Source organism: Lepisosteus platostomus, chromosome 23 (genome assembly GCF_059453375.1).
Source record: "Lepisosteus platostomus isolate fLepPlt1 chromosome 23, fLepPlt1.hap1, whole genome shotgun sequence".
NCBI lineage: Eukaryota > Metazoa > Chordata > Actinopteri > Semionotiformes > Lepisosteidae > Lepisosteus > Lepisosteus platostomus.
Genome location: NC_142633.1, coordinates 15,003,829 through 15,019,755, shown reverse-complemented (window position 1 = coordinate 15,019,755; position 15,927 = coordinate 15,003,829). Strand labels below are relative to the sequence as shown.

Below are 15,927 nucleotides of genomic sequence, written 5' to 3'. Positions count from 1 at the left end.
ATGTTGCTATAATAAAATGGAGATGATTAGAAATTATTAAGACTCTTGTTTCAAATGCAGGTTGAGCCCTATTGCTCAGTCATCCCTGAACTGAATCTTTTCTATTTCATAATATAGCTTAATACGTGAGCAAGTTATATCATACTTTGTGAGAAATGAATTGCATTACTCCTATGAGATATTATTTTGATAACTCACATCACCCAATAATATGGTGTGAAACCAAGTGTTATGATGGATACAGCATAACTGATATTATAAGAATAGATGACTTGTGTCTAGTTGAAAACAATGTTTGTCATTATTCTGATGTTAGTCATACAAAAATTAAATAAAAGCCTACATTTCTGTTAATTTCATATTATCTGTGTTGTGTAAATGATAGCATCAAACCTGAAGTCAAAAACAGATTTGTAGATTAGCAATTAATTAAATTATTAATATGCTTCCAGGTTGCAGTCAGTGTAGATTAATTTGTTATACTGCATGAAAGCTAAAGTTATATGCTGTTCACGGGCCTGAACATAACAGAACTAATTTATTTTTTAGTTAATACATGTCCCTGAAATAAAATCTTTTTCTTCTTATCTGAGGTGCATGTAAAAACATTTACGTGCACCTCAGATGTCTTTAATGTTTTATCTTGTGCACATCGCTGGGACTGGGCATGTCTTGGGTGGGTTAAGGAAAAACACTGATATTTTAAAAAAGGTCCCTCTGTTTTCTGCTCTTCGTCATCTGAGATAACTTTGTTTTCCGCTGTTTGAAAGACAGAACGAAGGCTGGTATATGAGATGACCATTTCAAAGCAGGAACCTTTATCTACAACCATTCATTCCCAGTGACAGAGACTTCACATGACTTCCTTCAGACAGAGGAGGTCCAGATTTGAGGAGTTTATCATGTCCATCCCTGACCATATCTTTTCAACTTTGCATTAACCTTTATAACAGTGTATACACCCTTCCATGCAGTTAAAGTTTGTCCATCCCCCCCCTTAACAGTAATCTTTAAAAGCTGCGAGCTCGGCAATCACACTGAAAGAATGGGGGTTGGCATGCTGTCTTTGTTACAATGATGAACTAAAGCTGGACGAAACAGTTTCTGCAGGCGAAACTGAACAGATCTATCACTGTGGGAAGAACCTAATTAGGAAACAAGGAGCTGCAACTTGCAGTTGTGAAGGGAACATCCAAGCATTTGGTAAGTGAATTTACAATCTGTGGGGCACTGCTTTTACAGTATGTGAGAGTAAAGGGTCTTTATTTTTATAAGGCTAGAAAACAGTGTCATGCGTTTCAAATGATGAAGTTCTTTTGCGAATCCTATTACACATGCAACCACAACAAAGCATTATAATAAGGTATCAAGATAAAAAAATGAGATTTCTTTAAAGCACAAGTCTCCTTCAATTAAACCCTGAAGCAATGTAGAAAAAAGCTTGATTTTAGCATATTAAATATTTGTTTCAAGAACAAAACATGTAAAAACTAAAGGAATGGGGTGTATAGAATATCTAGAGTTCACTTTTAAGTTAATAAAGATACATTCAATCTGACAATTATAGGGTAAAGGAATTGTTATTGACACCCAATTATGGCTATGTTCTTACAAACTGCACACAGTGTTGCATTTCTATGCTTTGAAACTTGTATATCAGAATATTGGATTTGAATTTTCACTACAGCGTAAATATTCTTGAAAAGCAGTTTTTGGCTGTTTCGTTCATGGTAGTGGGATCAGACTTTAAACTACAATGAAATAAAAAGTTGATAACACACACAGATCCATCTTATTCCATCATCCATCGTGTTGGATCATAATTAACAAGTTCTCTTCTCCAAACTAAGAAATCACATTCGTGTTCTTGTTTCTTTACACTTCCTAAATTATGTAATTTTTATCTAAAGCATTGTTTTCTTTCCAGATAAAAATGAAACTGTTATTTGGTCAAACAGCTTAAAGTTTTAGGCAAGTGAACAAATGCCTGTGTTGACCGGTTGGCCATATCCTAGACGTTTTGCATTATTCTGTTCTTTTAGAGTTCTTTGAATTGTTTACTATTCTATTACACTCTGTGTTTTTCCTTCTTCATTTTGAAACCTATCTTGCCTTTTTATGGAGTTGTAAAACAGAAGTTCAGGAGCAGATGAAATTGTAAATCTTGCACTTTCCCTCTCTTCTGTATAAATATTTTTGCTGCTAAGCCCCTTCCAGTCCCCCTCCCTCCACCCCATCTTCACTCTTGCTGCAGGACCCTGATATATTCCTCGCAAGAGAAGGGGGTTTTGTCACCTTATGGCCAGGATGGACATTACTTAAGGGAGTATTTACTTCAGTGAGTTAATGTCCAACACTGAAACATTAAATATATTTCAATAGACGTGTCATTTTGTTTGCATCAATTACAATTAATTACATTAGCCAAACTACTGAAAACCATTTTGTTTTCCATTACCAGTTAATTCTGATATGTCTGATGTAATTGATGAGGCTCACCTTGTCTCATTCAGTTAATGTGGTTTGATTGTTAAATGTGATTGATCATCTAATTGATTAGCTACTACAACACTTCATATTAGATGGTTATAGAATGTTCTCCATGGGTTGTTGTGATCGTGGCTTTGAAGGTACTGATCAATGTGAATTAAAGAATGTTAAATACAAGATTGGTGTCCTCTCCCCGTAACCTCTCTTAATACATGTTTTGTGTTTTCTGTGTCTTAAATTCTCGATTTCAAATTTTGAAAGTCATTAAAACATCGTGCCAGCAAGCTTAACAAACAATATTTGCTGGCCAAACTAAAATTCACCCTTGATTCATTAGGTGAAGCAATTCCTCACTTCTCCATTGCTGTGTTGTGGGGTTGCCTATTCATAATAGTTGCTATAAATCGCCTTGGTGGGGCTGTACTTCAGTGGTGGATGTTGTGGGTCCCCACCTGTACAAAAAGTGCTCTGAGATCCTTTAGGGTGCTACATAACTGCAATCAATTGTTGATATTAAATGGGTCATAAGAGTACAGAATCTCCGCCACTGAGTATGGGTTGTTTAGGCCTGAGCTATGAAAGTCCAGACGTCTGTAGCGATGACTGAAGTGCTATGAGATACTATGGATATAATGAAAAACACGTCACTCTACAGGAGACGCGGCCTTGGGACCTCGGCAGAGATGTGCAAGTTCCTGAACGTCCTGCTGGCCACACTGAGCCGCTTGCTGTTCGCTGTGCATGGCGTTCTGACAGTGTGGCGCGTGGTCACGGTCAAAGGGGATCCTGTCTACTGGCTCCTGCTGTTGGGCGTCGCTCTCCTGGGTGTAGAGATGGGGGTCACATTGAAGTTCACAAGGAGCGGGGAGTGGAAATGGTAAAGGCTTCCGTGTGCATCTGCACTGACACTTACTGCAAGCCTTCGTCTCACGAGGGAGGAGACTAGAGCGAAGAAGGCGGAGGGCACATTTTGAGCTGTAACAATCTGAAGTGACATGAAAGCATTCCCAATAAGTAACAGGAAAAACAGCTCTGCAGCAAGATCTTGGGGTTTACAGTACAGGACGTGGTTCAGAAGACGTTTCAGTGGTGAATTTAATACCAAAAACTGTAAACACATACAGAAACCTTTTCATCATAATCAGATGTGTAGTAATGGTTTTCTTAATCCCAAACTACTTTTATAAAAAATAAAAACACAAAAAGCAAAAAACGACCTATCATTAACACTTCAGGTTAGTATCAGTGAGCTACCTCAGTGATTGTAGCAAGCTGCTGATTATATTGTTATTTTTATTAATGCTTTTTGTGCACATGCACAATTCCTTTGTGGAATATTGTATATCAGTTAAAGGAAATGCATCATTACCATGCTCAAGCCTTTTCCCCGCTAGCATGACAAGATAAGCTGCTTACCAGCTACAAGCGACAGCACCATTATAGTCTGTAGTAACTGTTTAAACACTTCAACATGTTTTGGCTGTCAGAGGATTGCTGCCTTTAGGACAACCAAAAGCTATTTTGGACAGACTCTCCAAGAATATCCATATGCATGAAGCACTGCGTTAACACACAGCCTGCAAAAGAGTTACCCCACAATAAGCCTCTGATAAGTGGATGCCATGTGATATTAGAACAGGTCTGTATTCCTTTACATTGATGAATAATTCTCCATCAAGTTCACTCCTACACAGCTGAGTAGAAGGAGCACAATCACCTCGGGCCTCTTCCATCGCTTTGGCGTTCCTTTTTAAAGAATTCAATTCTTTTAAGAGGGATTTGCATACTGAATGAAAACACTTATTTTTTTAAAATCTAGAACATGCTGCATTCAATGGAGCTAAGAACTGACCTGTGTCTGTCTTTAGGTTCTCACCAATGGTGTTTTTGTACCTAAGCACTGCCATTCCTTCCATATGGTATCTTGAACTCAGCCTGATGCAGTCCAGGATGTCAGTCAACACCTCTCTTGGGAGTGATCCATACCTGCCTGCCAGCATACCAATACCACTGGTGGGTATGAGAAGCATACATGTAGGCCACGCGCCATCTTTTATACAGTCCTCTTTAACAAAATTCTCCTTACCTCAATCATGCCAACAAGTAATATAAGCTACATTAGTTGTAAATAATAATGTCATGTAGAATATACAAATTACCTGGGTGATATAAAATATAAAGGTTAAGTGGCTGTTACAGAATATACTATAGAAATAAAGTAAGACTTTCCCCTTCTAACCTGGATATCTGGTTCCTTTTATTTTAATCTTCCTTGCATAACTGACTTGCAATCTGCCCCTCCCCATCCCACTAATTCCTACACACTTTTTGGATGTGATGAATAGCCCTGACCTTTTCAAAGCCTGTTCATTCAAATGCTCAGATCTTAGCGTATTAAAGCACATATCCTGTAACCATCTTTATAACAACCTGTTAAATGACCAATCTAGCTTATCATGTTTGACATCCATGTATAATTTGCAGTTCGAAGCTAATATCCCTGCTGGAAAGTACTGATGTGTGCACTGTGTGTGCAGGCTCATTACAGGTCATAAGTGAAAGGGAGACATGTAATGTGATGGGCTATTAAATGCTTTTCCTCATTGGCATTCCTGGCAGTATCAATGCCATGCTCAAAACGCATGAACCATCCGGTCTCTGAGTCAATAATTATCTGATAATTAACTACTGTTTAATAAATGTTCCAATTCATTAGAACAGAATGGAATAGAGAGACAATAATTTACAATCTAAGATCAGGGTAATTTATTGTGAACTATTTATAGAAAAAAAAAAGAATTAATTGAAAGTCATCCCCTTAAACAGATAACCACTGGCCATACTGAGAATGCAATTAACAGGTACCAGATGAGAGTGAAACAATATAACAGACAATGAAAGTTAAGTTTTTTGCATTTCCTGTATTTAAAAAAATAAACCTGGAAAAGGATCCAGCCCAGCTTTGAAATGAGGGGTGTTTTTCAATGTGTCCCATGTTTTGAATGACACAGGAGCTGTCACAGCTAGAGCCACAGAATTGGGTGCTGGGGCTGGAGCAGACCATGCTGATCGTGTTGGTTCTTGGCCGCTGGCTCATGCCGAAGGGAGACTTGTCCCGGGATCAGCTCTCCCAGCTCCTCATGGTCTACGTAGGGCTGGGAGCTGACATCCTGGACATATTTGAAATCTTCAAGGAGAAAGAGGTGGAGAACAACCTCAGCATTCTTGTCACAGGGCTCAGTCTCTTCACCTGGGCCCTCATGCAGTTTCCCTTGGTCCTAACCCAAACCAGCCCTTCCCAGTGTCATCTTGAAGACCCAGACTCCAGGCCAGATGAGGCGGTGGGCAGTTGCTGTTCCAGTGAGGTCTGGAGTTTGCTGGTCACGGTAGGGATGCAGGACGGCCCCTTTCTCATCTACCGGCTATACCTGATCGTCCAGGAGGGCGTGCTCAACCAGTCCATGATCTTCTTCACCTGCAAGAACATCCTCATCGTCCTCATAGAAATCTACCGCATCATTGTAGTCCAGTGCAGTAAGATCTCTGTGGGCGTCTCAGTTTTTCACTCCACATCTTCAAGCAGGGAGGCACGTCATGACCCGGAGGCAGAGAACTGGGATCCAGAGCATCAAAAATAGAACACAGGTGTAACCCTGGTGTCCTGGCCAAATTTCTCATTGGCCGTTGCCAATCATGGCCTCCTAATAATCCACCTCTATGAATTGGCTTCATTACTCTGCTCTCCTCCCCATTAATAGCTGATGTGTGGTGAGCGTCCTGGCGCACTATGGCTGCCGTCGCATCATCCAGGTGGGGGCTACATATTGGTGGTGGTGGAGGGGAGTCCCCGTTACCTGTAAAGCGCTTTGATTGGAGTGTCCAGAAAAGCACTATATAAGAGTAAGCAATTATTATTATTATTATATAGGTTGGGATTTTTAGACATGACCGCTGGAGAGTGGGAGATGGGTGTTCACTGTACAATTGCAAAGAAAAACTGAATGCAACATTTGAATTCTTATTGTTAATTGTTAATATGCTCATTGAGAATGCAATCTGTTCTGGTTATGGCTTTTTACGTTAACCTGGCATTATCTTAGTCTGATACTGTGTTGTGCAAGTACATGTTGTAATATATTGCTAGCACGCTGAGACACAGTCACCAAGGGTTATTCTCTAACTGAGCAAGTAAGAGCAAAGCTTCTTGTTAGAAATCGGGGGCTCTTGAGTGGGACATCAAGCCCAGTCCATTCACAGAGTGGAGCAGATATGAGCTGAAGTCAGTAACCATTCTCATAGGGATGAGACCCTGTGAGATCACTCAGAATAGCCAGCCACACTAACCTGCATGGGACTGTGGAGGACACTGGAGCGCTTAACAAAACCTGAGGAAACCAGTCACCTGCCAGACAGACAGGTGATGAAAGCCAGGACTGGACCCAGAATGGAAGACTTTTTTGGGCTGAAATGTGTTCTTTTTTGTATTTTCTATTTGTATTTTTTACATACCTGTATGTACAATAAATGCTTGTTTTTATCTGTTCCCTTGAAACCCCCTGAACTTCATAGGGGATTTGGTCAGTTGGATTAGAACACTTTTATCTCACACCTTTTGCACTGGGGCACTGTTCTCTTCTACTGAGTTCGGTATTACCCCTGAATGGATCTCCGTGAACAAAAAGGGCAGTCATTTAACAAATCACTTTGGTGCTCTTTTTATATTTACACAGTCACCATGGTCACCATGTTACAACAATGATACTTCTGCCCTAGAGGGTATTTAAAGGTGAGCCACTAGATTAATTCTTGGTTCAAACAGTGTACACAGACAGACTGAAAGGAGACTTCAGCTATTCAAAACAGACATATCAATGGTCTTGGGGCACACATGAAAACTGGAAGGTGACACATGTAGGACCAAGAACAGAAGAATAAGCGCTTCTTTCACAGGGGTGTGGGTTTCTCTAACAAGCTGAACAGCCATGTTATTGAAATTGATTCCATTGGATCTTTCAAGAAATGATTGGATGAGATCCTCAGATCACTCAGCTGCTAGAGACCAAGCGAACAAGATGGGTCTCCGCTCATGTGAAACCTTTCTTGTCTTCTCATGTAAAATACAGATTTGAAACAAGCCCAGTAGCAGGGTTGACACATCACAGCGGTGCTGGAGTACTTGTAAAGGAAAACAAATTGGTAATTTTCCATCACGGAAGCAAAAGAAAACAATAGTGTGGATGATTAACTATCATATTTCTCCTTTTTTCTTGCACTATCACATTTCTCCTTTTTTTTTCTTTTACTAATTTTGAAACCAGATCATACAAAAATGCTGTATAATCTCAAATGACAGAGATTATGCTCAGCATGATAGGCAGGGGGGCGTGTAAAGAACAAGCTATTAGTTATTAGTTATTAGCGCGACTAAGCTGTGATATTACTCCGCAAGTGAGCTTCCTGTCTTTTAAACAGTTGCAACACTAACTGCATTCATGCTGCACTTTTGGTTTACCATTCTTCATGCATGACATATTCCGATGGTACTGACTGTCTGGTTTCGCAGCCCTAGTTCTGGTGTCACCACAGCCAATAGCAACAGAGATTACCTTACATCATCACAACACACCAGTTAAGTCATACACAGCCAGAGAGTTGCTGGAAAATTGGATAGATGTTATTCTACTGACTACAGTTGCCAACTGTAACTTACGCCTATGGTGTAGTGTACCAAAGGTACTGTATCTGAAGTCAGTTGTCTTATCAATCTTATACAGGCTGGCAGATCTGTATCTGTAGTAATGTACCCTGACACAGCTACCCCATTAAGTACATCAACTTTTTGCTGATTAGAAAGAATATGCTTTCAAATTCACACTTACTAAATTAGAACAATGAAATACTGATTTCACAACAACATTTGTCAGTCTGAAGTAAAGAACTGGGCACAGTGGAGTTGGATTCTTCAGGTCATGAGTTCACAAATAAGACATTTAAAGATGTGAAAGACGTGGTAAAGATAAAAACAACATGCTAATGTTCAAGAGAATGAGCATAGTCTCAAAGAACATAATGGCAGTGAAGGTTTGTGGGGCTCATAGAGAAAGACAAGGCTCAGAGAGAGACAGGTCTGGGGAGGTAGGAGGGAGAGACAGGCTTGTGATCAGGAGACGGGTCTGTGAGTGAGACACTTCATGGTGTGCCGGTGAGATATGGGCTGAAGAAGTGGGCCACTATCTCGTTGCCAAGCAACAACATTTGGAATGCTCTGGGCAGAAGCAGAGCTCCTGGAGGAGTGAGGGTGGCCTTGAAGAGGAAGCCTTTTGTTTTTCTGCAGTTGAACCTCCCTGAATTGCTTTTACACGAACTCCAACTGTTTGCATGCAACTGCGCAGAATAATGTATTTGTATCTCAATTCTTCCCATCCGAACTAAATAACTCTGCACACACCCCTGCGAGGATCTCCTTATAAAGCCCTATAATAATTCTTAATTTTGTTGAGAACACTTTTTACATGACATACTGTATAGTGGGACTGTGGGCTCCCAGTGCCACAATAAAGCTGACCAGCTTCACTCTGCTGTCCTTGGCTTCTCCACAAACAGTGAGAGCCCGACCTTTTCATAAAAAGGCACAATTTGTAAATTCACTTCCTCAGAATGGCATTGAACAAAAGATTCTGCTTACACGCACCCAGGCAGCGGAAGGATGTTAAGGGCAGAATAAAAGACTAAATGAAATGAAAGACTTACCAGTGCCTATTCATTTCTTCCACTCAGAAAAAAAAAATAATTGAAAGAAAAATGAAGTGTAAACCACGCCTTGCAACCACAAAGGAAAAGGGGAAATAAACATGCAAGCTGCTGTTGGAGCTCTTTGAAGCGAGCTGGGTGGAGAGGAACACAGATTTGTGGGTGGACAAGAAGGCCTGCACTTGTCTTGACAAGCACTTGCCCACTGATGTCTGTCGGTGTTGAGGTGCACAGAAGAATCGCTCTTGACTGTGAGGTTGTAAAAGTGCCTATCCTGCCAGCGGTCTGCAGAACAGAGATACTACTCCACAGGACAACACCTTGTAAGTCGATCTTTGTAGATCACTATTATTTAAACCGTGGACTCATTGATATGCCATCTTTATTATTTGTATTGCTATAGTTATCTTTGAATAGGGCAAAAAGACATGTGGCTGTGCTTTTGCTCTTTCATGAAATGGTGTAAAAAAATGGGCTAGAAAGTTCTGAACACAACAGAGAAGGGCCAAGAGTCATGATCCAAGTCACCGAATTCCAGTTTGCTTTCTTTCTCCTTGCAGCACTGTGCTTTCTGCAAATGAAACATAATGAAAGCTTAAAAGCAGAACTGAATGACTTGGATGTTCAAGTATATTCAAATTATACTTCTAGCACGGCGTATCCTAACAGATTAAGTTTTCATCAATTATAAGTAATGCTACAAAAGGCTGCAGTTTAGACACCATAATGAGTAGCTGGAATGAATGATAACAAATACATGTATACAAAACAAATACTTTGGACAGTCACATACTTCTAGTCATTTTATTCTAATCAGTTATACTGAAATTACCATGAATGATTACTGGTATTAGTTTAACTTTTGACTCTTAGATGATCCATGTTAATTACTTTATTATTACTCATATACATGCAACTACACATCAGTATTAGAATCATTTTGAATCATCCCCGCTCGTACCTCTGCTTGAAACTATGTGAGAAACCATATATTCGTGTATACTGACACTGCAGTGCCAACTTCAAAAAGTTTCACTTTTGATTTCCTAGAAGAAGGAGTGTGTCGTAATCATAATATGTGTTTGAGGAAGAGCTCCCTTTTATTGGGTAGCGTGGCCAGGGGATTTCCACACGAGCCGTAACCCTAGCTTTCCGTAACCGTCTCTATAACCTGGCAATAACCTCTCTCAGTCGCTGGTAAAAACTTACAGGACTGTGATATTCAAACGCTGGACTTGTGGGCCTCTGTATTAAGAAATGCTTGGAGTCAGTTCTCTTTACTTTGATAATCCTAAAACATGTCTACAAATTATTATATACATTTCATTATGTGCAGATATGAATTTCCGTTTCTATATATAAAAAATGGTAAGATGAGATGCAGATGTTTAACATAACAAATCTATTACAGAACTACTGTATATTTTTTACCTTTTATATGATTTTAACATACTGTACCATTGCTGTGGTTTCATATCGCTGAAATGTACTTTTGCTGAGGATCTTCTTAAATATATAACGTCAATTGTTATACATAGCAGTATACTGAGGCACGCTTCGTGCCACCATTAACATTTCACCTACTACTTTCAATTTGGAAGCTTTGCTTCATAATTGTGACATTGGTGGTGTTCTGTAAACAGAGAACATAGACTTGTAAACTAACAGATAAGAAAGTTTAGCTTCATGCACTGGCTGCGGGGCAGGCCCTGAATGACTCAAGGGAATAAGAATGTGATGTCACTATTTTGTGTGCATCCAACGCCAGTGCGGGTTTGGGTCAGAGGTAAAAGGTCACATCACAAGCGTGTGCTTGGATCCTACATGCCCATCTGCTGCCTGTGACCTGGGTGTGGGTATGAGACACTTTGAACTAAATATACTATGCTGTAGAAAATAACAAAGTTCTTACTGTTTAGAAAACAGGACCTATCTTCTGGAACATCTGCAACGATGTGTGGACAGACCAACTGGACAACCTTTCTGGACATCCTGAGTCGCACTTTATTTGCTGTCCATGGGGGGATGCTGGTGTGGTGCGTGGTCTCAGTGAAAAGAGACCCTTTTTATTGGGTACTGCTGCTCGGCGTTTTATTCCTGGTGGTAGAGATGATAGTGACTTGGAAGTTTACAACCCACGGATGGTGGAAATGGTAATGATTTTAAATGTCTGCTTCTTTTTTATTCCTTACTCTCTTGCTCTTTCCAAAGAATAAGTTTGCACTTCATTTGTTGCATTTCCAAATCCTCTGGAAAACTTTGTACAAACCACATATGTAGCTTTTTAAACATCCATACCGTTTCCATTTGTACATGAATTTTGTGTGCTTGATACATTTTAAATAAAAACAGAACACTAGAGAAACACCTTATATTAAAGGTGATGTAGCTACTTTGATGATTGTCCCATGTTTTTACCCTTAAAGTGCAATTTCTCTATGTTAACGTGTGAACTGCAATTCTGTACATGAGTTTTTAAAGCAAGGCATTGACACACATTCATTTTTGTCATTGTGACAGTGTAAGCTGTCTACACGAAACGAGAAAGAGAACACACAAAAGTTATTGAGGAGCTGTCCACAAATATTTGGTAAAAGTGGCGAAATCAACTGGGAGCACACTCTCTGCTCCAAAATTAAATGCTTGTCATAAGCCTTCATCAGGACATACACCATACAAAATGCTCTGATTTAACAGAAATTCGGGAGGATGTAAACTCTAAATCTCACACCTCCGCTCTTCTAAGTAACTGGCTGTTCACAACACTGCACACATCGATTCTATCACCCCTCCCTCTTTTCCAGCTTCACGCTTGCAGCAGCTCCCTGGTTCACTAGCTTATCCTCATCTGGGCGAGCTAATGCCCCATTGTTAAGCATGCTATCACTTTACAGTATATTAGTTGGCTCGTTTCATCATTATTAGAATTTGCACCAAAAACTTAAATTACTTTGGAGTAGAGCATACATAGCCTACCAGTAACAAGCAAGAGAACCTTTATAAAGAAAGCATGATTACTGTTTGACGATGAGACTTCTCTTCAGTGACATGGCACAGTGTAACATTGTTTTGAAGGTCTTCTCCTGGAATTTGCATACTGTATGTACTGTAATCAGTAAAGTGCTGCAATAACATTCAGCATGAGCAGAGATTATGGTCTGAGGCCAAGATTTCGTTCAATCTTTACAACTCTTGCATGATTTCTTCTTATGAAGTCAGGGCACTCCTTTAATAATGTTCTGATCCTAAAACGTGGATTTGCACAAACAAATTTATGAGGCAAAGATCATAAATTAAAGTAGACTTACTCTAGAACATCTTTTGTATGGTACTGATGTGTCTGAATCTGTCTCTAGGTTCTCTCCAATGGTGTTCTTATACCTGTGTACTGTCATTCCTTCAATTTGGATACTGGAGCTGCAGACGCTGAAGTCATACTCATCATCCAACACAACAACAGAGATGTATGGCAAAGAAAAACACGTAGGTATCAAAAGTCATGTCATATGTCATATTTTATACTGTCCTGTCAGAGAAAGGGTCCTTTACAATTACATTTGGAACGTATGTAGAACTTGTGATGATTAATTAATTAGTCATTGGTTCATGTCTATCTAGAGGTACTGTTTATCAGGCCATGGTATAGTCCCCCCTTTCTTCCCTAGATTGAGATCTCTCTGTCACCATCGCTACTCCTCCTCTTAAGGGCGCTCAAGCCCTTCCTTCTTCTGCCCCATTACCTGCACCTGTTTCTTATTTCCATTCCACCTTAAAAGCCAGAAAGACGTCAGTCCTCATTGAATTCCGCTTCGTGAGAGCCCGGGGTCCTGCTGCGTCTGGCTCCGTTATGGTTTTAACCTTCTGTTCCTGATTCCCCGCCCCGCCGTTCTCAACACGGTTTATGGTTTTATTCCCTGGATGGATCCCCTGGCCTTGGACTTTACCTTCTGTCTTGGATTACCCGTTTGGATTTTCTTATGGATTGTTCGCCCCGGAATTCACTCTCCCTGGACACCTGCACCCCTTGGACACGCCCCCTGTCTCCATACCCTCTCCTGCATGACTTTTTCCTAGCGTTTCCTCACTCCCTTCCAGATCGTGGAGCAATACAGTACACTGACCATTTCCCAGCAGGCCCCTTTGTAACGGGAGCTGGTCCAGGCTCCCGCGAAGTTTTAGTTCAGGACCCTATGCAGATGGTATAATCCAGAAGTAAGTGAAGAAGGACATCAGGGGAGGAGACGAAGAGGATCAGAACGGGTTGACAGACAGGGGGGTGTGACTACAGTGATCCGGTGCTCTGGGGGCGTGGCGATGGCAAACAAGTTCAGGCAGTCCAAAAGGGGGAATCCGGGGCGCAGTCCAAAGTCCAAAACCAGGGGGTTCCAACCAAGAAGAAACAAAACAGTTAAAATCCGGAACAAGGGCAAGGAAAAAAAGTAGGATAACGAGGCCAGGTGCTCGGAGCCCCGGACTCAGACGGTCAGGTTGCCGTGATAAAGCCTATGTCGTCGGGTCTCTCCTGGACCTGCTGGTAGGTGTCCATCTCCCAGTGTTGAGACCGGAATAGTGAGAGCGTCAGGCTTAAATAGTGGGACAATACAAGAGGCAGGTGCACATAATCAACTAAAATACGAAATTATCAGAGCACCCTTTAAGAGGAGGGATGCCGATCGTGACACCCTTATGGCAATACATTAATACACAGTGAATCACAGTTTTGCCATTTACAGCAGCCACGGTAGTTAATATTCAAGGTATAACACCTCATATCGTCTGACAAACTTAAAAAACAAGGAAAGGTACTGTCTGATTTTCTGTTCTCTGAATGCTGAAATGTATTGTTTTCTGAGATGTGAGATGAGGGATGGTTTTAATTGTGACCAATGTGCTTGAATAAAACAGGAGCAGATTCTGCACCTGCGACAGACCTTACCATTCGTTCTGGTTCTGGGACGCTGGATCATGCCGAAAGGTGAAATGTCCCGGGATGACCTGTCTAATATCCTCACAAATTTCCTGAGTCTGGGGGCTGACATTCTGGAATTATCTGAGGTCTTCAAGGACAAGGAAGTGCGGTCCCACTACAAGCTACTTGTAATCGGGCTTAGCCTCTTTAGCCTGGCCCTCATGCAGTTCCCCCTAGTCATAACAAAAATCCAACTTCCAGCAACCCATCCAGCCCCAAAACGTTTGCTTGAGACAGTCCGAGACCACTCGGTGGAAGAGGGCTGCAACAAGATCTTAGGTTTGCTGATCAATGTGGTCATGCAGGATGCGCCTTTCCTCGTCTACCGACTTTACCTGATAACTAAGCTGGGGGTATACGACGACAAAATAATCTACTTCACCTGCAAGAACATAGTAATGATCCTCATTGATGTCTACACTATCCTTGTGATTGTTTGTGGGAAAGGAGTGCTGCGACAGAATAGAAGCACAGCAGTCTGAGAAAGAAAGCATTACACAGCAATCCCAAGGTTTGAACATCCATAATCTCGGATTGGGAACGTCAACCCCTCCCTTGGACTACCAGAGGCATTCTGGAGCTGCTACCTCAGCCAAGCCCTTAAAGAGGACGTCATTAATGGTCAACAGCTTCTTTCTATTTTCTTTTTCTTAGTTACAGAAATGATCATGCTTATAGGACAGTGGACTTTTTTATTTCATGTGTAAAATGCACGGCACTCCATCTATCTTTTTAAAGGTACACTGTTATTTATCTCTTTCAATTAGCTCAGGAACAGTAAGGGTGTCCTATACGTTTTTTTTTATATATATTATTCGACTATTCAGGCAAAGGATATACTATATCTCAAAACTCAAAATGTTATAGACCTCTTCATGTACTTCAGGTCTTAACAGAAAACTTATATAAATGATTTATTTCAAGATGTTGTGTGTTTTCTCTGTCTGTAAGTCCCTTGGTCAGTGGTGGTTTGTGGTCAGTTTACAGAACCTTTATTACTGGAACTTCATCATTAGGTGAAGTGCTTCTCTGGCATCACTGACAATACATTAGCAACAACAGCAAATTACACTCATGTTTTGTCAGTAACCACACAGATTTCTCTAAGAGGAAAAAATACTTTCTTGTATAGACATTAGTAATGGGGTGGCAGTGTGTTGTCAAGGGAGTTGTTTGGGCAATAACGATGTTACAAATTAGTCTGGCTCATTCAAGACACTCAAACTTGGGTTCCACTTGTAATACGTTTGGGGATATACTGTAAATTGCCAAAAATTTAGAGGCTAATGTTGGAGCAAAACCAGTACATTGTCTCCTGATATAAACATGTTTATTGTATAGCCATTGCTGTTGCTTCTGGGTCCAGCGGAGATTGATCTGAGTAACCCTCCTGAGTATGCTTAGTCGTCTTTGCAGGTCCCGGATATGCTCTACAATAGTGGGCTGATTTTGTATGCAGGCCTCTTCAATAAGGGATGTATAGAAAATCAGATTCTCAGACTATCCAGACACACAAGGAGACTCCATTCCAATAATCAACAGTCGTGCAACAGTCATCTCTCTCCTGACCTCTGCTCCTGCAGTGCAGAGAGGGAGGAGTGTTCAGGTGGCTCTGTGACTGTGTTTGCATCATCATCCAGATGGTCTTTGGTTTCCCTGTTGAACTGCATCCTCAAGCATGGATTCACTGATTCGTGAAATTAACACCAACCAGTCTC

At 40.8% G+C, this 15,927-nt stretch overlaps 2 protein-coding genes across 4 annotated transcripts; both read left to right on the top strand.

Annotated features, from left to right (window-relative positions):
• Positions 1-60: 60 nt before the first annotated feature.
• LOC148642143 (transmembrane protein 26-like) lies at positions 61-7,033 on the top strand. 3 transcript variants are annotated; one of them, XM_088616856.1, is made up of 4 exons: positions 61-1,203; positions 3,146-3,367; positions 4,425-4,503; positions 5,502-7,033. In XM_088616856.1, the coding sequence occupies exons 2-4, from the start codon at positions 3,174-3,176 to the stop codon at positions 6,126-6,128; spliced, it is 900 nt and encodes a 299-aa protein (XP_088472982.1). In that variant the 5' UTR covers positions 61-1,203; positions 3,146-3,173; the 3' UTR covers positions 6,129-7,033. The 3 variants fall into 3 exon arrangements, with proteins under 3 accessions (XP_088472982.1, XP_088472980.1, XP_088472979.1); XM_088616854.1 differs by having other exon boundaries at positions 4,389-4,503; XM_088616853.1 differs by having other exon boundaries at positions 4,359-4,503.
• A 4,160-nt stretch (positions 7,034-11,193) lies between these two features.
• Positions 11,194-15,132, top strand: LOC148642142 (transmembrane protein 26-like). Its single transcript, XM_088617071.1, has 3 exons — positions 11,194-11,393; positions 12,597-12,723; positions 14,146-15,132. The coding sequence occupies exons 1-3, from the start codon at positions 11,194-11,196 to the stop codon at positions 14,689-14,691; spliced, it is 873 nt and encodes a 290-aa protein (XP_088473197.1). The 3' UTR covers positions 14,692-15,132.
• The last annotated feature ends 795 nt before the right edge of the window (positions 15,133-15,927 follow it).